Raw genomic sequence first — 19,611 nt, 5'->3', positions numbered from 1 at the left:
GCCTCGCGCATGCGCGACGGTGCCCCGGCTGCGGGGAGGTGAGGGGGGGGGAGGCGCAGGGGAGCGGCCGGTGGCGCATGCGCAGCAGCGCCCTGGCTGCGGGGAGGTGGAGGGGAGAGGCCTTTGGCGCATGCGCAGCAGCGCCCCGGCTGCGGGGAGGTGTGTGTTTGTTTGGGGGAGAGCTGCCGTTGGCGCATGCGCGGCGGCGCCCCGGCTGCGGGGAGGTGGAGGGCGGGGGCAGCGGCGCGCGCGGGGGCGCGGCGGCCGTTGGCGCATGCGCGGGGCGCGGCGGCCGTTGGCGCATGCGCGGCGGCGGCGCCGACGCCCCCGCGCCGCCGCGCCCCGCCGCGCGCCCTGTCAGTCGGTGCGTGCCCGCCGAGAGCGACGGACGTTCCTCGCCGAGGCTCCGCGCTCGCCGCCATGGCCGACCCCGCCACCCAATCCCCCTACATCTCTTCCTCTTCTTCCTCCGCCGCCGGCCACCCTGAGCCCGGCGTCCCTCACCCCCCGCCGGGGGCCCGGGACTGCAAAGGGGCCGGTTCCCCGTCATGTGCTGGTAAGGGCCTGGCGGGGCTGTGAGGGGAAGGGCCCGGCGCGGAGGGGGGTGGGGGCGCACCGGGAGGGGCACGGGGACGGGGGGGGGCACGGGGAGCGGCAGGGGGACGCTGACATGTTGGGGGGAGACGCGTTTGGGGGGGGTTGAGAGCTCTCTGGAGGAGCATAAATACGGGGGAGGGGCTAGGCCTCTCTGAGGAGCACAAACACGGGGAGAAGAGCCGTTTCGGGGGGGCAAATATGGGGGTAGAAGAGCCGTTTTGGGGGGCAAATATGGGGGGAGGAGAGCCGTTTCGGGGGGGCAAATATGGGGGGAGGAGGCCGTTTTAGGAGGACAGAGACAGGGAGAAAAGAAGAGCCCTTTTGGGGGGCAAATATGGGGGGTGAAGAGCCCTTTTGGGGGGCAAATATGGGGGGTGAAGAGCCCTTTTGGGGGGGCAGAGACAGGGAGAGATGAAGAACCCTCTTGGGGGGGCAAATATGGGGGGAGGAGGCCGTTTTAGGGGGGCAGAGACAGGGAGGAGAGAAGAGCCCTTTTGGGGGGCAAATATGGGGAGAGAAGAGCCCTTTTGGGGGGCAAATATGGGGGGTGAAGAGCCCTTTTGGGGGGCAGAGACAGAGAGGTGAAGAGCCCTTTTGGGGGGCAAATATGGGGGAAGAACATCCCTCCCTGTCTCTGCCCCCCCAAAAGGGCTCTTCTCCCCCTATATTTGCCCCCCAAAAGGGCTCTTCATCCCTCCCTGTCTCTGCTTGCCCAAAAGGGCTCAAGAGCCCTCCTGGGGGGGGGGGGCAAATATAGGGGGAGAAGAGCCGTTTTGGGGGGGGGCAGAGACAGGGAGGGGGGAAGAGCCGTTTTGGGGGGGGGCAGAGACAGGGAGGGGGGAAGAGCCGTTTTGGGGGGGGGCAGAGACAGGGAGGGGGGAAGAGCCCTTTTGGGGGAAGGAAGAGGAAGAAGAGGCCTTTTGTCAGGGGCCAGGATGGGGAAGGAGAAGAGCTATTTTGGGGGGGGCAGAGAATGGGGAGGGAGAAGAGCCATTTTGGGGGGGGCAGATGGGGGCCGAGAGCCCTTTCGCAGTGGGGGGGGGCATGAGAGGAAAGGTGGCCGGCGGCCGCCGTTATTTCGGGGAGGGGGGGACCCGGGGGAGCGTCTGTGCGACACCTGCCCCGAGGCCCCCCGCGGCGGAGGGGTGCGGATCAGCCCCGGGGGGGGGGACGGGGGGGGAGTCTCCCCGAATCCGGGGCTGCGGCAGAGCCGGGGGTGACGCGACGCGGGGTGGGGGCACGTCGAGGGGGTGATTTTCGGGGCGCGGCGACACAGGCCTGTGGTTTGAGGGGGGGTGGGGTCGGATGGCACCAAGCTCCGCGGCGTCTCCCCACCGCTTCCAGCCCTGAGCCGCCTCGTCCCGCTCCCACGCCCTTCCCGAAGGGAACGTTGCCCCCTGCCAGAAATCGGAGCAGCCGAGGAGACGCGGCCAACGCGCGGCGGCAGGTGCCGGGACCCCTGTGAGACAGTGTCGTCCCCCCCCCACAGCCACCGCCCCGGCGCGGTGCCAAAACCTCCCTTTTGTTCCGCCGGGAACGGGGACGGGAGCCGACGTGGGAAAGGATCCCGGACAAAGGAGCGTCCGGCTCCGAATCCCCCCCCCTCCGCGCGCGGCGGCGACGGCGGGAGGTCGCCATTGTGTCTCCGGCGAGCCGGGCGCCGAGATCCGCAGTGCGGCTGCTTCCCGGGAGCGCCGAGGGAGGGGGCGGAGAGCGGGACCGCCGTTGCCGCCGGGAGCCGCTTGGGAAAACCCAGGCTCGGAGCAGCGGCCAACCGGCTCGGCCGGCGAGGAGGGATGAGCGGGGGCGAGCTGCCCCCGCCGGGCCAGGTGCCGAGGTCGGATGCTCGGCAAAAAGCCGGCGATGGGAGGCTCCCCGCAGCTCTGCCGGAGCCGTGGATGAGTCGGCACCTTCGGAGGCTGCCAAGGCCTCTCCGGCGGTAGCCGCCGGCCGGAACGGGGCGATTACGGAGCTTCGCCGAACGCCGGCGCTTTATTCGGAGCGAACCCCCGCAGTAAAACCCGTCCGCAGAGCACCGGCGGTGTCGGTGCACGTAACAGCCCCGAAAAAGCCGCCGTTCCGGGCGGTCCTCTCTCCGGATGGTGCTCGGCACCATTTGGGATTGAGGGGGGGAGCTTCCCGAGGTTTTCCCGGGGGCTTTTCCCACCCCGTGGGCAGCGGAGCCGCTTCCCCAGGCGGAGGCGGGTCGCGATCCCCCCGCCGGAGCACGCGGTTGCCGGTTTCGCCCCGAAACGCCTTTGCGCCGTTCCGTGCGCCGCCGGAGGCCGCCGAAGTCGCCGTCGGATGCGTGGTGGTGGCTCGTGGAGCCGCCGCTTTCCTTGGAGACGGCTCGTTTTCCCGGGAAGGGGCGGAAGGGATCGGTTCTTCGTCCTGACCTCGCGGCGAGCCAACGGGGTTTCAGCCGCCCGCGCTCGGTATCTGCCTCCAACCTGTGAGCCGAATTCCTCCTCGGAGCGCCTCCTTCCTGGCCCCTCGGGAGAGATGGGGATCCTTGGAAAGCCCCTGGCCCCTTTTCCGGGTGACCAGGCAGAGCGCATGGAAAAGTTCTGGGAGCGTCGGCCTCGAATCCCGGCGCCACCGGCCTCCGTGTCCCTGCGTTTGCCTCCGCCTGTCCCAGTTCCTCCCCTTGTCCTGCCACGAAGCCTTCGGAAATGGAGGAGCTCTCGGAAATGGAGGAGCTCTCGGAAACGGAGGGGCTCCCGCCTGCCCCTCGTTAGCGGTGCCCTTCGTTAGAGATGCCTGGAGCATCCTTGAAAAACTTCCGAGCCCTCCGGGAGGGGGCCAGAGAGAGGCATCGCTGTCGCTAGCGGACCACCGGAGCCGGCTTTCAGCTGGAGGAAAACAGCAACGCGGCGCCGGATGCGGCTCGATCCCGGCTCCGGCCAGGACGCCGGCGATCCCGGAGGCCTCCCAGCCCGCGTTGATTCCGGGGCTCTCAAGCCGCCGGCACCCCGGAAGGAAGCGAAATCCCCGGCTTGGCCGCGGGCGCCCGTCGCGGAAGGAGAGGCGGAAACCTCCGCAACCGCTCCGCCATCCCGGCGGCCGCGTTACGGCGAGCCGGAGGCCTCCCATCCGGAAAGGGGGCCGGGGCGAGCGGCACCGCCGGGCTCTTCCCGGGCGACCTTCCGCCTAAGCTGTGTCCGTTGTAGCGCCGGGCGATCCCGTCCCTTCCGCGCCGGAGCCGCGCCGCCCCTCGGCGTCCCAGGTACGGAGGGGGCCGCCCTCGCTCCGCTAAAACCACTGACAATCCGGCGCCTCTTTTTGGGGGGGGAAAAGCTCGGAACACTGCGCGGGAACTAACCCGTTCGGGGCGCACGCCCGGCACCAGAGCCCGTAAAGCCGAGGGATCCCGGGGTTCGTCCGGGTCCCGCCGCGGCCTCGGGAGCGGCTCCGGAGCGGGGAGGGGGGTCGCTCGGCTCCCGGCAAAGCCGGGGCTTCTCCCGCTGCCGCGCGGCTCCGCACTTCTCACCCTCTATCTATATATTTTCTTGCAGATTCCCTTGTTTCTTGCTCTCAGCCTGTCCCTCTCTTTGCGGCTTCACAAGGCAAGTCTGGCGTTTCCCTCTCCGCTCCCCACGGAAAAATGTCGGCAGAGAGGCTGTAACCGGGGCGCCGGGCGGCTCCGGGGGCCACTCGGAGGCGAAATCCGGGGATCCCCCGCCCCATCGGGAAAGGCCGAGCTCAGGGAGCCGGAGATGGCGGGGGGTCTCCGTGCCGCTCCCGGCCCCGGCGAGGCTCCGCGCTGGAGCTGCTCCAGGCATGTTGGGAGCGAGGCAGGGAAGCGCATCCCCCTCCCCTTCTCTGCCAGGTATCCCTCGCCACTGGGATATTCCCGGGGGAAAGAGCCCTCCGGAAACCTCCCAGCTAGCAGGTCGGAGAGCGCGGCGACGGCTTCGTCCGCACCTCCGGCCCCACTGCTGGCCCGGAAACCCGGCAGGGTCACGGCGCTCCAGGCGCCCTGCCATTCCCAAGAGTGATATTCCCGGCTCCTTGGCCGGAGCCACCCCGTGGAAGGGGCTTTGCCGCAGGCCGGGCTCTGCCGGAGAAATAAGTTTGTTGGTGCCATTTTTGGGGGCCAGCACAGTTTGGGGCTCATTCCGGGGCTTTTCCGCTGGGGAGATGGCGAGCGCCGAGCTTTCAGGAGCGGCGGGCGCCTGCCGCGGCTCCTTCTCCGCCGGGAATCCTCCGCAGCCGGTTACAGCCTTTCCCAAAGACATTTTTCTTTCGCTCTTTTCCCCTCCGATTCCGAAGCGGCGCCCGAGCTCGGAGCATCCCGCGTGCCGCGGCTTTGCTGAGCGCCTGCCAGCTCGCATGCCGGGTGCCGGGTGCCATTCCGTGCGCCGTGCCTGCCGCCTCCGCTTTGCACGTTGAGCTTCTGCCTTGGTGTTCGGCTTCGGTCCGGAAAGCTGCCCGCTCCGTGGCCGCGCTCCGTTGCCGGCGCCTGCGTGTTTGTGTGTGTGTCCGTGTCCATGTGCCGCCGCCGCCGGAGCGCGGGGCCTCCGAAACGCCCCGAGCCGCCGGGATTGTCCGCCTGCGCCGACAAAAAAAAGAAAAAAAACTCCTCAAAAACAGCCCTGGCTCCTTGCGGGAAGAGCCGGTGCCGATCCAGCCTTCGGAGTCGGGAGGAGCTGGTGCTGATCCGGCCCTTGGAGCCGGGAGTCGCGCGCCGCCTCTCCGCTTCTCTCCGAGCCGCTTCCGCCTTCGCCCGGCACCTGCCGCCGGGGGGGTTTATTCCCCTGTGGCAAAGCGGAGCCCGGCCCCCCCCATCCCGCAGGATCCCCAACTCATCTCCGGAAAAGCGTCTCGCCTTCGGAAAGGGCTCGCGTCTCCGGCCGGCCCCGAACCGACGGCGGCAGCCCCAAACCGCACGTTTCCAAGCGGCCTCGAGTGCCAAACGGACGCCGGGGCGCTTTTCCGCCGGCGAATCTTGGGCGGGAGGGGGGCAAATCCCGGCTAACGCGGTCCGGCCCGCTTCCGGCTGCTCGGAGCGCATGCTGCCTGCCTGCCCGTCCGTCCGTCCGCTCCCTCACGGCACTTGAATCTCTTCCTTCCTTCCTTCCTTCCTTCCCCCCTTCTCCCCTCCTCTCTCAAATCTCCGGCCTCAGCGGGCGCCGCTCCTCCCTGCGGGGCGCTTCCGGAGGCTCCGGCGGCCAAAGGCTCCCCCGGCACGGCCTCGCCGGGCGGCTCCGGGCCGGAGAACGGGCAGCCGGCAGCAAGGGCGGCCTTCACCCTGCCGCCCGCCGGCGACGCCGATGCCGATGCCGACGCCGCGGCGAAGGAGAAGGAGTCGCCCGAGTCGCCCTTCGAGCTCATCCTCGACCGAGCCGCCTTCGACAGGGAATACAAGGAGTCGCTGCTGGATGCCGGCACCGGCGCCGCCGGCTGGGCGGCTCGCGGCGAGCTGCTGGCCAAGATCCCCGAGGACGGCGTGTGCGACTTCCGCGCGCCGCCCCGCGCCGCCGGCACCGCCGGCACGGCCGGGATCTCGCGCCAGGCCTCGGGCACCGCCGCCGCCCTCGAGGAGGTGTCCAAGTGCGTGCGGGAGATGCACAGCTTCACCAGCGAGCTGCTGCACTGGGACCTGGCGGAGCAAGCCGAGAGATCCGGCGGCAGTGCCGACGAGCCCGGAACGGCCGCTGTCCGCGTGCCGAGCGCCCCGGCGGCCTCCGAGCGCCCCCCGCCACCGCCGCCGCCGCCTCCCGCCGCTGCCCCCAAAGCGGACGCCGGCTGGCCGGCTCCGGCCGACGATGCCGACAGCTCCGGCGAGTCGGACGACACCGTCATCGAGGATGCGCCGGTGCCTCCCCGGGAAGCGCGCGAGCCGCCGGCGGCTGGGCCGGGAAGCGGCAACGGTGGCGGCAGCGACGTCGATCTGGTGGCCCAAGAGAAACCCGCCGGTGCCTCCCCGCTTCCGAAAGGGCCGGCGGAAGAGCGGGAGCGCCCGGACGGCGGCAGCGGCGGCGGCGGCGGCGAGAGCTTCGTGGCCTTCATGCGGGAATGCCTCAACCCCGGGGGCCGCGAGCGCCCCGGAAACCCGGCTCCCGCTCCGCGGCGCGGCGACGGCTCCGCCGAGCCGGCTCCCGGCTCCCCCGCGGCGGCCGGGCACTTGGAGCAGGAGCAGCAGACGATCCGGGCCCTGCGCGAGCTGGGCGAAGAGCCGCGGGGTCGGAGCCCCGCGCCCGTGCCGGCGCCTCCGTGCGTCCCGCAGCCCCCCGAGCCGGCGCCCGGCTCCGGCCGGCGGGACGGGACGGCCGCGAGCCCGGCAGAGCGTGCGCTAGCCGAGCTGCTGGCCGCGCTCTCAGGTAAAGCCGTGCCGTGCCGGGGAGCAACCGCCTCCTTCCCTTCCCGCTCCCGTCTTCCCAGCGCGCGGCGCAGCGTGGAAATACCGCGGCGGCGCCGGAAAACCCGGCGGTTCGGGGGCGGCTGCTCCGGCGGCGCCCGTCGCTTCCGAGCGGTCCGGCAGGCTAAACGTGCGGCGCCGACGGCCCCGTCTCCGGCGAGCTTCGGCGGCGCCGTCCTCATCCCGCTCCCGCCGGGCCAAGCGGGAGCTCGTCCGCTTGTGGCTCCGCCTGTAGCGACCCTGGGAGTGGGGGGGAATGGATTAGGCCCCCTTTTTCCTCCCCCCTCCCCGTGCTAACAAATCCCGGGAAGGCGGTGTTGGCTCCGGTGGCGTCTCCGGCTGGGAACGGTGCCCGCGGGGCAGCGTCTCTCCTCCGCGGCTGGGTCGGGATGCCGAGCGCCGCGTTGGGAGCAGGTCGGTGGCCCCCCAAAGCGGAGCTTCTCCCCGGGGGCTCCGTCGTCCTCCGGCACCGGGAAAGGGGGGGGACGGAAACCGGGCGGCACCGCCGGGGCCCCCGTGACGCAGCCGCCTCCCCCTCGCCGCCCCCGGCAGCCCGCGACCTCGTCTCCTGGCGGGACGTCCGGAAGACGGGCCTGGTCTTCGGCACCACCCTGCTGCTGCTGCTCTCGCTGGCCGCCTTCAGCGTCATCAGCGTCGTCTCCTACCTCGTGCTGGCCCTGCTCTCCATCACCATCAGCTTCCGCGTCTACAAGTCCGTCGTCCAGGCGGTGCAGAAGTCCGAGGAAGGGCACCCGTTTAAGTGAGCGCTCCGACCCGGGATGGGCTGGGATCGCGGCGCCGGCCCCCGCGGCCCCGGGGCAAAGGGAAGGCAAATTCGCCCCCCCGCCTTGGTTAGGGCGGAGGCGTTTTCCCGAGGGGAAGGACAAAATCCCACGGGTTTGGAGGCCTCTGCGGCTTCGCGGTGGCCCCAGGGAGGTGGGAGGGTGGCGCGCGGGGCGTCCCTGGGAGCTCACGGCCTCTTCCTCCTTCTCTTCCTCCTCCTCCTTCTCCTTCTCTTCCTCCTTCTCCTTCTCTTCCTCCTTCTCCTTCTCTTCCTCCTTCTCCTTCTCTTCCTCCTTCTCCTTCTCTTCCTCCTTCTCCTTCTCTTCCTCCTTCTCCTTCCCCTTCTCCTTCTCCTTCTGCTTCTGCTTCTGTTTCTGCTTCTCTTCCTTCTTCTTTTTCTGTTTCTGCTTATTTCTCCTCCCCCTGCTCCCTCCTTCTCTCCCCCTGCTCCCTCCTTCTCTCCCCCTGCTCCCTCCTTCTCTCCCCCTGCTCCCTCCTTCTCTCCCCCTGCTCCCTCCTTCTCCTCTTCCTCGCAGGGCCTACCTGGACCTGGACATCGCGCTCTCCTCGGAGGCCTTCCACAACTACGTCAACGCGGCCATGGTGCACGTCAACCGGGCGCTGCGCCTCATCATCCGCCTCTTCCTGGTGGAGGACCTGGTGGACTCGCTGAAGGTGAGCAGCCTTCCTCCCCCTCCTCCCCCTCCCCCTCCTCCTCCCATCCCACGGGGCAGCATCCGTGGCGGGGGACGATCGGCCTCGCTGATGCCACTGCCACCGCGGTGCGCTCTGTCCCCCCCTCCGCAGCTGGCCGTGGTGATGTGGCTGATGACCTACGTGGGAGCCGTCTTCAACGGCATCACGCTGCTCATCCTCGGTAAGCGCCGCCGCCGCCGCCCCGGCACGGGGGCCGGGCGCCCAAAAACCCCGGAACGGGGGCTGGGCGCCCAAAAACCCCGGCACGGCGGCCGGGTGCCCAAAAACCCCGGCGCGGGGGGCGGCCGGCGCCCACCCGTTCCGTCGGGGCGGGAGCCGAGCTGCCCGCGCTCCCGCCTGAGCCGCGTCCCGTCGCTCTCTCCGCAGGCGAGCTGCTCGTCTTCACCCTCCCGCTCGTCTACGAGAAGTACAAGGTGAGCGCCGGGGGGCCGTGCCGCTCCTCCTCCTCCTCCTCCTCTTCTTCATCCTCCTCCTCCTCTTCCTCCCGCTCCGGCGGCGCCGGCCCCGCTAACGCCATCCCGCTTCTCCCGCAGACGCAGATCGATCGCTACGTGGGCATCGCCCGGGACCAGAGCAAGGCGCTGGTGGAGAAGTGAGTGGCGTCCCGGCCGCGCCGCCTCGGCACGCGCTCCGCGCTCCTCTTCCTCTGCCGTGCGCTCCTCTTCCTCTGCCATGCGCTCCTCTTCCTCTGCCACGCTCCGCGCTTCCTCCGCCGCTCCGCACTCCTCTTCCTCCGCCACGCTCTGCGCTTCCTCCGCCACCACACGCTCCTCTTCCTCTGCCACGCGCTCCTCTTCCTCTGCCACGCTCCGCGCTTCCTCCGCCGCTCCGCGCTCCTCTTCCTCTGCCACGCTCCTCTTCCTTTGCCACGCTCCGCGCTTCCTCCGCCGCTCCGCGCTCCTCTTCCTCCGCCGCTCCGCGCTCCTCTTCCTCTGCCATGCGCTCCTCTTCCTCCGCCACGCTGTGCGCTTCCTCCGCCACCACGCGCTCCTCTTCCTCTGCCACGCGCTCCTCTTCCTCTGCCACGCGCTCCTCTTCCTCTGCCACGCTCCGCGCTTCCTCCGCCGCTCCGCGCTCCTCTTCCTCTGCCATGCGCTCCTCTTCCTCTGCCATGCGCTCCTCTTCCTCTGCCATGCGCTCCACGCTTCCTCCGCCACGCTCCACGCTTCCTCCGCCACGCTCCACGCTTCCTCCGCCACGCTCCACGCTTCCTCCGCCGCGCGCTCCTCTTCCTCCGCCGCGCGCTCCGCGCTTCCTCTGCCACGCGCTCCTCTTCCTCTGCCACGCGCTCCGCGCTTCCTCCGCCGCGCTCCGCGCTTCCTCCGCCGGCGACCGTCCCGGCAAAAGGCATCCCAGCACCAGCGCTGTATCCGGAGCCGAGCGCGGCCCCCGCCTCTCACCTCACCCCTCTGCCCGCAGGATCCAAGCGAAGCTCCCGGGCCTGGCCAAGAAGAAGCCGGAGTAAAAGCCGCCGGGAAAGGGAGCGGCGGCGGCAGCGGCGGGGAAAATCCAGGTCCGCATCCGTTGTCCCTCTCCGCGCACGCGCGCGCGTCCCCCCCTTGCCCGCCCGCTGCTCCGCGCCGCCGGCACCTCCGGAGCGGGGAGCCGTGGCCGCTTGAGCCCCCGTCCCCCCCTCCGTCCCCATGCCGGGCGCTCGTCCCGGTTCCTCCGGCCGGAGCGCCGGGCTGGGCCGAGCGGATCCAGCCTCGGCACTGCCCTGGCACCGTGCTGCCGCGGCCCCGGGGATGGGAGGGGGCTTTTCCGCCCCGGCTCCCGGCCGCTCCGGCCTTTCCCGCCTGCCCTTCCCTCCCTTTTTTCTGTTCTTTCTCTTCCCTTTATTATTATTTTCTCTTTTTTAATGTTATTTTCGACGACGAGGTGAAATGTCTGTAACTGCTGTAAAAACCCCGCGGAAAAGGCGCCGGGTCCCGTCCGCAGCTCCGCACCGGCACGGAGCCGTCCGGGGAAAAGCCGGAAAGCTCCGACTCGCCCCCCTCCTGCCCCGCCGGTGCCACGGGATCCTCCGGGGCCGCAGGATCCTCCGGCGCCGCCTCCCTTGGCGCCCCCCACCCCGAAGCCTCTCCGGGGCTTCCCCGTCCGCGTCCCCCTTGCCGCGGGGCCGCCGGGAAGCGAGGGGAAGGGGGGCGGTTCCGTGCCGGCCCCGGCGGCGGGAAGCAAGCGGGAAGCGGGGCCGGAGCGGGATGCTGCCCCCCGTCCCCTCCCCGTGCGATGACGTATTAATAAAAGCACCGCGCCGGAGGTCGCCCCTCGTCGCCCCTCGCTCCGGCGGCGCCGGCGAGGACGGAGCGCGGGAGGGAGGGAGGGAGGGTGGGAGCGTGGCTGGGGGGGGGGCGCCCCACGGAGCACCTTTATTGGGGGGGGGGGGCGTAGAAAAGGAGGGGGCGCGGGGGGACGGGGACGCCGCCGAGGGGACCCGCAGGGTGGTGGTGGCACCGCGGGGGGATCGGTGACACCATTGAGGGGACCCATGGGGTGGTGGTGGCACCGCGGGGGGATCGGTGACACCATTGAGGGGACCCGCAGGGTGGTGGTGGCACCACGGGGGGATCGGTGACACCATTGAGGGGACCCGCAGGGTGGTGGTGGCACCACGGGGGGATCGGTGACACCGTTGAGGGGACCCGCGGGGTGGTGGTGGCACCATAGGGGGATCGGTGACACCACTGAGGGGACCCATGGGGTGGTGGTGGCACCATGGGGGATTGGTGACACCATTGAGGGGACCCATGGGGTGGTGGTGGCACCATAGGGGGATCGGTGACACCATTGAGGGGACCCGCAGGGTGGTGGTGGCACCACGGGGGGATCGGTGACACCGTTGAGGGGACCCGCGGGGTGGTGGTGGCACCATGGGGGATTGGTGACACCATTGAGGGGACCCGCAGGGTGGTGGTGGCACCACGGGGGGATCGGTGACACCGTTGAGGGGACCCGCGGGGTGGTGGTGGCACCATGGGGGATTGGTGACACCATTGAGGGGACCCATGGGGTGGTGGTGACACCGCGGGGGGGTTGATGACACCACTGAGGGGACCCAAGGGGGATCGGTGCCACCACTGAGGGGACCCACAGGGTGGTGGTGACACCACGGGGGGATCGGTGACACTGCCGAGGGGACCCATGGGGTGGTGGTGGCACCAGCGAGGGGATCCGTAGGGTGGTGGTGGCACCACGGGGGGATTGGTGACACCATTGAGGTGACCCGCGGGGTGGTGGTGACACCGTGGGGGATCAGTGCTGCCACCGGGGGCACCCACAGGGCGCTGGTGACACCACAGGGGGCCCAGGGGGGACGTGGGACACCGTTGAGGGGACCCATGGGGGACCAGGGACACCGTCGAGGGGACCCACGGGGGACCAGGGACACCATGGGGGGCCCCGCAGGGGACAGGGGACGCCATCAAGGGGACCCACGGCTCTTGGAGGACCCTTGGGACATCGGTGACGCCATGGAGGGACCCACAGGGGATCAGTGACGCCTCCGAGGGGACCCACAGCTCCATGGGGGACCCACTGGGACCGGTGTCACCGTTGAGGGGACCACGGCGCCGCAGGGGACTGCTCCCACCATGGGACGCCAAAGGGGACGCGCGGTGGCACCGCGAGGGTCCCCCCACAACCCGCCCATCCCCAGGGTGCTCCTGGCTCGACCCCCCCCCCCGGCCACATCCGGGGACTTGGGGGGTGACAGGGACCCACGGCTGCGTCCATCCAGGCCTTGGTGTCCCCATGAGTCCAGGTGGCTCCAGGCCTTGGTGTCCCCTCAGGTCCAGGTGGCTCCAGGCCTTGGTGTCCCCATGGATCCAGGTGGCTCCAGGCCTCGGTGTCCCCTCAGGTCCAGCTGGCTCCAGGCTTCGGTGTCCTGAGTCCCGCTGGCTCCAGACCTCGGTGTCCCCACGGGTCCAGGTGGCTCCAGGCCTTGATGTCCCCATGAGTCCAGGTGGCTCCAGGCCTCGGTGTCCCCATGAGTCCAGGTGGCTCCAGGCCTTGGTGTCCCCTCAGGTCCAGCTGGCTCCAGGCCTCGGTGTCCTGAGTCCCGCTGGCTCCAGGCCTTGGTGTCCCCACGAGTCCAGGTGGCTCCAGGCCTCAGTGTCCCCATAGGTCCAGCTGGCTCCAGGCCTTGATGTCCCCATGAGTCCAGGTGGCCCCGGGTCTCGGTGGCCCCACAAGTCCAGGTGGCTCCAGGCCTTGGTGTCCCCTCAGGTCCAGCTGGCTCCAGGCCTCGGTGTCCCCATGGATCCAGGTGGCTCCAGGCCTTGATGTCCCCTCGGGTCCAGGTGGCCCCGAGTCTCGGTGTCCCCTCAGGTCCAGGTGGCTCCAGGCCTCAGTGTCCCCATAGGTCCAGGTGGCTCTGGGTCTCAGTGTCCCCACAAGTCCAGGTGGCTCCGGGTCTTGGTGTCCCCATGGATCCAGGTGGCTCCAGGCCTTGACGTCCCCTTGGGTCCAGGTGGCCCCGGGTCTCGGTGTCCCCCCGGGTCTAGGCGGTGCAGGCGGGCGGGGGGCCGGCATGGGGTGACGCCGGGGGGCTGGTGGCCCCCTGCGTGTCCCCGTCCTCGCAGTCCGCCAGCGGCTCCTGCCGCGGCCCGGCGCCCCCCGAGCCTTCGGCCTCCTCGTCCTCGTCCTCCTCGTCCTCGTCCTCCTCCTCGTCCTCGGGGCTGGGCGGCTCCGGGGCACCTGCGGGGACCCGGGCTCAGCGGACGTGTCCCCTCGTGTCCCCCCCCGCTGCCAGCTCCTGTCCCTATGTGTGTCCTCCCCACCGTGTCCCCGTGTCCCCATGTCCCCCATGCCCCCATTCCCAGGTGTCCCTGTGTCCCCATGTCCCTGTGTCCCCATGTCCCCATGCCCAGGTGTCCCCCCGCCCCGTCCCCTCGCCATGCAGGGCCACCGTGTGTCCCCATTCCCCCGCCGGGCGCAGTCCCCGTGTCCCCCCAGTGCCACCCAGGGTCCCCGTGTCCCCATGCAATGTCGGATCCTGGCATCCCTGTCCCATGCAGCGTCCCTGTGTCCCCCCCATGTCCCTGTGTCCCTGTGCACTCACTGGATCCCAGCATCCCCGTGCCACGCAGTGTCCCCATGTCCCCCCATGTCCCCTGTGTCCCCATGTCCCCCTACACTCACCGGGTCCCGGCATCCCTGCACCACGCAGTGTCCCCATGTCCCTGTGCCACGCAGTGTCCCTGCACCATGCAGTGTCCCCACGTCCCCCCCCATGTCCCTGTGTCCCTGCATCCCCATGCACTCACCAGGTCCCGGCATCCCTGTGTCATGCAGTGTCCCCATGTCCCCCCACGTCCCCCTGCACTCACTGGGTCCCAGCATCCCTGCGCCATGCAGTGTCCCCACATCCCTCCCCGTGTCCCCACGTCCCCGTGCAGTCACCGGGTCCTGGCATCCCCGTGCCACGCAGTGTCCCTGCACCATGCAGTGTCCCCACGTCCCCCCCCATGTCCCTGTGTCCCTGCATCCCCATGCACTCACCAGGTCCCGGCATCCCTGTGTCATGCAGTGTCCCCATGTCCCCCCACGTCCCCCTGCACTCACTGGGTCCCAGCATCCCTGCGCCATGCAGTGTCCCCACATCCCTCCCCGTGTCCCCACGTCCCCGTGCAGTCACCGGGTCCCGGCATCCCCGTGCCACGCAGTGTCCCTGCACCATGCAGCATCCCTGCACCATGCAGCGTCCCCATGTCCCTGCACCATGCAAGGTCCCCATGTCCCCCCCGTGTCCCTGCATCCCTGCGTCCCCGTGCGCCCACTGGGTCCCAGCATCCCTGTGCCACGCAGCGTCCCCATGTCCTTGCACCATGCAGGGTCCCCGCGTCCGCCCGCGTCCCCCCGCACTCACGGGGCGGCGGCGGGCGGCAGGCGCGCAGCAGGGCCCCCCGCGCCGCGGTGCCCAGGGCCAGCGAGGCCGGATGCGCCTGCAGCGCGTGGCGGCGGATGTCGCCCAGGTGCAGCGTGGGCAGCGCGCGGGCGCACAGCAGGCACCGCAGCCGCGTCCCCGCCGCCTCCAGGTCCAGCAGCAGCTCGGCCCGCAGCCACCCCCGCACCGAGCGCCCCCCCGCCGCCGCCGCCGCCGCCGCCGGCCCCGGCGGCCCCCGCGCCGGCCCCTTGGCACCCCGGCGCGGCGACACGGGCGGCGGCGGCGGCGGCAGCGGGGGGACGCGGCGGTGGCGGCTGCGGGCGGCCGGGGGGGCGGCGGCGGCGCCCGGGGAGCCTGCGGGGACGGAGGTGGCGGTGGGGACGTTGGGGACACCGGGGACGCGCTGGGGACTGTGGGACCCTCCAGGGCCCCAGGGACATTAGGGACCGTGGGGACATGGTGGGGACCCATTGGGGACACCAGGGGCACCAGGGACCATGGGGACACAGTGGGGACCCATTGGGGACACCAGGGGCACCAGGAACATTAGGGACCGTGGGGACATGGTGGGGACCCATTGGGGACACCAGGGGCACCAGGGACCATGGGGACACAGTGGGGACCCATTGGGGACACCAGGGGCACCAGGAACATTAGGGACCGTGGGGACATGGTGGGGACCCATTGGGGACATCAGGGGCACCAGGGACCACGGGGACATGGTGGGAACCCATTGGGGACATCAGGGGCACCAGGGACCATGGGGACATGGTGGGGACCCATTGGGGACATCAGGGGCACCAGGGACCACGGGGACATGGTGGGGACCCATTGGGGACATCAGGGGCACCAGGAACATTAGGAACCGTGGGGACATGGTGGGAACCCATTGGGGACATCAGGGGCACCAGGGACCATGGGGACATGGTGGGGGACCCATTGGGGACACCAGGGACATTAGGGACCACGGGGAGATGGTGGGAACCCATTGGGGACACCAGGGGCACCAGGGACATTAGGGACCACAGGGACATGGTGGGGACCCATTGGGGACACCAGGGACCATGGGGACACGCTGGGGACCACAAGACCCTCCAGGGCTGCTGGGGCCCATGGGGACACTTTGGGGACATGGGGACACATTGCGGACACCTTGGGGACACCGGGGACCATGGGGACACGGAGACGCCTTGGGGACACAGGGTCGTGTTGGGGACATGGGGACACAGTCTGGGGATGCTGCAGGGAGGGAGGAGCCTGCACCCGCGGTGGGGGAGGGGAAGGGGCGGAGCCTGCAGAGCTGGGGGAGGAGCCAGGGGCAGACAGGTTGGGGGGAGCCCCAAGGGGGTGTGGGCGGGGCCTGGAGTGAGGGGCGGGGCCAGGCAGCCAAGGGGGTGGGGCCAGTGTGATCAGGAAGGCAGCCAATGGGAAAAGAGCCAGCATGAGGGGGCGGGGCCTAATTAAAAGGTGGGGCTGGGTGTGGCCAGGCTGGGGGCATGGCCTGTATGAGGTGGGTGTGGCTCGACATATGGCCAGCGGTGGTGGGCGTGGCTCAGTGGAATGGGCGTGACCAGGTTGGGAGTGGGTGTGGCTGGGTGTGTGGGGGCGTGGCTTATCTTAAAGGGGCACCGCCCGATTTAGAAGGGGCAGGGCCCAAATCCAAGGAGGCGTGGCTCACATTAAAGGGGGCGTGGCCCTACCGAAAGGGGGCGTGGCCCAGTTTAAAGGAAGGGCGGTCCGATTTAAAGGGGGTGTGGCCCACATTAGAGGAGGCGTGGCCCTGCTTAAAGAGGGCGTGGCCCAATTTAAAGGGGGTGTGGCCCTACTTAAAGAGGGCAGGCCCATCCTAAAGGGGGTGTGGCCCTGCCTAAAGAAGGCGTGGCCTATCTTAAAGGGGTCATGGCCTTCCCAAAAGGGGGCGTGGCCCTACTGAAAGGGGTGGGGTCCTACTTAAAGGGGGCTCGGCCTCTCTTAAAGGGGGCTCGGCCTCTCTTAAAGGGGTCTTGGCCCATTATCAAGGGGGCGTGGCCTGGTGTAAAGAGGGCACGGGCCCCTCTTAAAGGGGGCTGCTCCGCACCCGGGTGGGCCCCACCCCACCCCACCCCGGCGGTACCTGGCGGGGCGGCGGCGGCAGCGGGGCCCGGCGGGGCGGCGTCGAGGCCCAGGTGGGCGTCCCAGGAGCGGAGGACGAGCTGCTTCTCGCGGGGCCCCCAGGCGCCGGAGTAGGGGTGCTTCTGGCGGATGTGGCGCTTGATGGTGCTGAGCTTGAGGGTGGCGAGGGCGCTGCCGCAGACCATGCAGAGCATGCCGTGCCGCGCCGCGTTGAACTCCATCAGGTACTCGGCCCGCCAGCGCTCGTGGTAGTAGCGCCGGTGGTCGCGGCCGGGGATGCGGCTGCGGCCGGGCCGCGACGCCCGCGCCTCGCAGTGGTCCGCGCTCTTCCGCCCCGCGCCCCGCGGCCCCGGCTCCGGCCCCGGCCCTGGCGGGGGGCTGGCGGCGGCCCCGGGGCTGGGGGAGCCTGCGGGGGGGGAAAGGTGTCAGGGATGGGGGGGGAGCCAGGTATGGGGGGGTCTTGGGGGTCCCCAGGGGTGGGGGACCCACCTATGGGGTGTCTTGGGGGTCTCCAAGGATTGGGGACCCACCTATGGGGGGGGTCTTGGGGGTCCCTAGGGGTGGGGGACCCACCTATGGGGTGTCTTGGGGGTCTCCAAGGTTGGGGGACCCACCTATGGGGGGGGTCTTGGGGGTCCCCAGGGGTGGGGGACCCACCTATGGGGTGTCTTGGGGGTCTCCAAGGTTGGGGGACCCACCTATGGGGGGGGTCTTGGGGGTCCCCAGGGGTGGGGGACCCACCTATGGGGTGTCTTGGGGGTCTCCAAGGTTGGGGGATCCACGTATGGGGGGTCTTGGGGAGTCTCCAGGCATGAGGGACCCACATATGGGGGGTTTTGGGGCTCTCCAAGGTTGGGGGACCCACGTATGGGGGGTCTTGGGGGTCCCTAGGGGTGGAGGACCCACCTATAGGGGGGTCTTGGGGGTCTCCAGGAGTGGTGGACCCACACATGGGGGGGTCTGGGGGGTCTCCAAGGTTGGGGAACCCACATATGGGGGTTTTTGGGGGGTCTCCAGGGGTGAGGGACCCACATATGGAGGGGTTTGGGGTCCTCAGGGTATGGGGAACCCACCTATAGGGGGTCTTGGGGGATCCCCAAGGGTGGGGGACACACTTATGGGGGGTCTTGGGGAGTCCCCAAGGGTGGGGGACCCACATGTGGGGTCTCTTGGGGGTCCGCAGGGGTAGGGGACCACGTATGGGGGGGTCTTGGGGGGTCTCCAGGGGTGGGGTGACACCTTGGGTGACCCCAGGGGTGAGGGGCTGCCCCATATGGGAGGGCCCAGGGACAGGGGGCTCTGGGGGGCCCCGGGGGCAGGTGAGGCCCCTTTAAGAGGCCCCACAGATTGGGGGAGCCCCAGCGATGGGGGGGGGCATGGAAACGCTGCCTTAAAGGGGCGGGGGGCTCTTAAAGGGGCAGGGGGCTCTTAAAGGTGCGGGGCTCTTAAAGGGGTGGGGACATCTTAAAGGGGCGGGGGGGGCCTAAAAGGAGATGGGGGGCTCTTAAAGGGGATGTCAAAAGGGTGGGAGGGGGCTTGGAGGAATGGGGCATCTTAAAGGGGTGGGGGGGCTCTTAAAGGGGCAGGAATACTGTAGGGGAGGGGCATGTAGGGGGAGGGGTCTGGCAAAGGGGAGGGGCATTGAAAGGGGCGGGGCTTCTCAAAGGTGCTGGAATGCAAAGGGCGGGTCATCTTAAAGGGGTGGGCGGCACTTAAAGGGGCGGGGGCACCTTCGAGGGGGACAGAGGGTACTAAGGGAGTGGGGGGGCATCTTAAAGGGGCAGGACATAGGACGGGGTCCGATGGGGGCTTCTTAAAGGGACGGGGGCTTCTTAAAGGGACGGGGCATCTTAAAGGCAGGGGGGCATCCTAAAGGAAGACAGGGGATGGTAAAGCAGAGGGGGTACCTTTAAGGGACTCTTAAAGGGGCATTTTAAAGGGATGGGGGCTGTAAAAGGGATGCGGTACCTTAAAGGGATGGGGGCACTTAAAGGGACGGGGGCGTCTTAAAGGGGATGGGGCCACTGCAAAGGAGGACAGGGGAATGGTGAAGGGGAGGGGGTACCTTAAAGGGACGGGGGGGATTATTAAAGGGATGGGGGCATCTTAGAGGCATGGGGGCATCTTAAAGGCGTGGGGCTGTCAAAGGGACAGGGGCACTTAAAGGGATGGGGGTATCTTAAAGGAGCCGGGGCCTCTTAAAGGGACAGGGGGGCGTCTTAAAGGGCCAGAAGGGGGGGTGTCTTAAAGGGCCGGGGGCATCCTAAAGGCAGACAGGGGGCTGTCAGAGGTCTGGGGGCACTTAAAGGGCCAGGGGCATCTTAAAGGGGCGGGGGGGCACTTAAAGGGCCAGCGTCGCTCCCATTGTGCACGGAGGTGGGTGGGGAGGGGGGGGCCCAGCTCCTCATTCCCCCGGCGAAGGGGAGGGGGTGCCTTAAAGGGGCGGCGCGGGCGTTCCCCCCACCTCCACTGCCCCCTCCCCGGCACGGCGGTGCTCACCTGCGCGGGCCGGTCGCGGGCCGGGCTCAGGCCCAGGCTGCGGGTCCGGGGCAGCGGGGGGCTCCATGCCGGGCCGGGGGTCCGGGGCGGCGGCGGCGGCGGCTGGGGCCGGCCGGGGTGGGGACGCCGCCGTGGGGCCCCTGGGGCTCCTTTAAGGGCTCCTGGGTAAATTTAAAGGGGCCGCGCGCTTTTCCTCCCGTGCGGGGGCTCCCCCCCCCCACCACCACCCCCAGCTCGCCGCCCCTCGCTATGGCGGAGGGGGCGGTGGGGGGGGGTGCAATGAGTTGCAGCCAGGTCTCAGCCCACCCCCCCACATCAGACTGGGGGGGGGGATAAACCCCATCCTGTAAAATCGGTGGGGGGGGAGTGGGGAGCCCCCAGATGCTCCCCTCCCCCACCCAACCCCCCCATTTCCCCACCCCACCCCCCCAGGCCGGGCCCTGCTGCGGCACCTCGGGGTCCCCGGGCCTATGGGGCACCCACGGAGGCACCCCACCCCCGCCCCCGCCTGGCCCCGCCCCTCTGGACCATGGGGGCGTGGCCACCACCTGGCTCTGTCCCCTCCCCCGGGGCCGGGGGCATGACCGCCGCCTGGCCACGCCCCTCCCCCCTCTCTGGGGCCGGGGGCGTGGCTTGTGCCCCACAGCTGGCCCTGCCC

General features: G+C 70.0%; 2 protein-coding genes across 2 annotated transcripts; one reads left to right on the top strand and one right to left on the bottom strand.

Annotated features, from left to right (window-relative positions):
* Positions 1–338: 338 nt before the first annotated feature.
* Positions 339–10,717, top strand: RTN3 (reticulon 3). The gene is made up of 7 exons (XM_067314788.1): positions 339–556; positions 7,511–7,718; positions 8,278–8,416; positions 8,549–8,618; positions 8,825–8,871; positions 8,992–9,050; positions 9,878–10,717. Exons 1-7 carry the CDS (start codon positions 421–423, stop codon positions 9,921–9,923), a joined length of 705 nt encoding a protein of 234 aa, XP_067170889.1. The 5' UTR covers positions 339–420; the 3' UTR covers positions 9,924–10,717.
* A 2,073-nt stretch (positions 10,718–12,790) lies between these two features.
* ZFTA (zinc finger translocation associated) lies at positions 12,791–17,406 on the bottom strand. The gene is made up of 4 exons (XM_067314766.1): positions 17,361–17,406; positions 16,456–16,860; positions 14,325–14,696; positions 12,791–13,153 (listed from the first exon to the last, which is right to left on the bottom strand). Exons 1-4 carry the CDS (start codon positions 17,404–17,406, stop codon positions 12,957–12,959), a joined length of 1,020 nt encoding a protein of 339 aa, XP_067170867.1. The 3' UTR covers positions 12,791–12,956.
* Positions 17,407–19,611: the final 2,205 nt, after the last annotated feature.

Source organism: Apteryx mantelli, chromosome 37, assembly GCF_036417845.1.
Source record: "Apteryx mantelli isolate bAptMan1 chromosome 37, bAptMan1.hap1, whole genome shotgun sequence".
NCBI classification, from domain to species: Eukaryota; Metazoa; Chordata; class Aves; order Apterygiformes; family Apterygidae; genus Apteryx; species Apteryx mantelli.
Note: the sequence above shows the minus strand (reverse complement) of the source record. Positions and strands in the feature narration are given on the sequence as shown.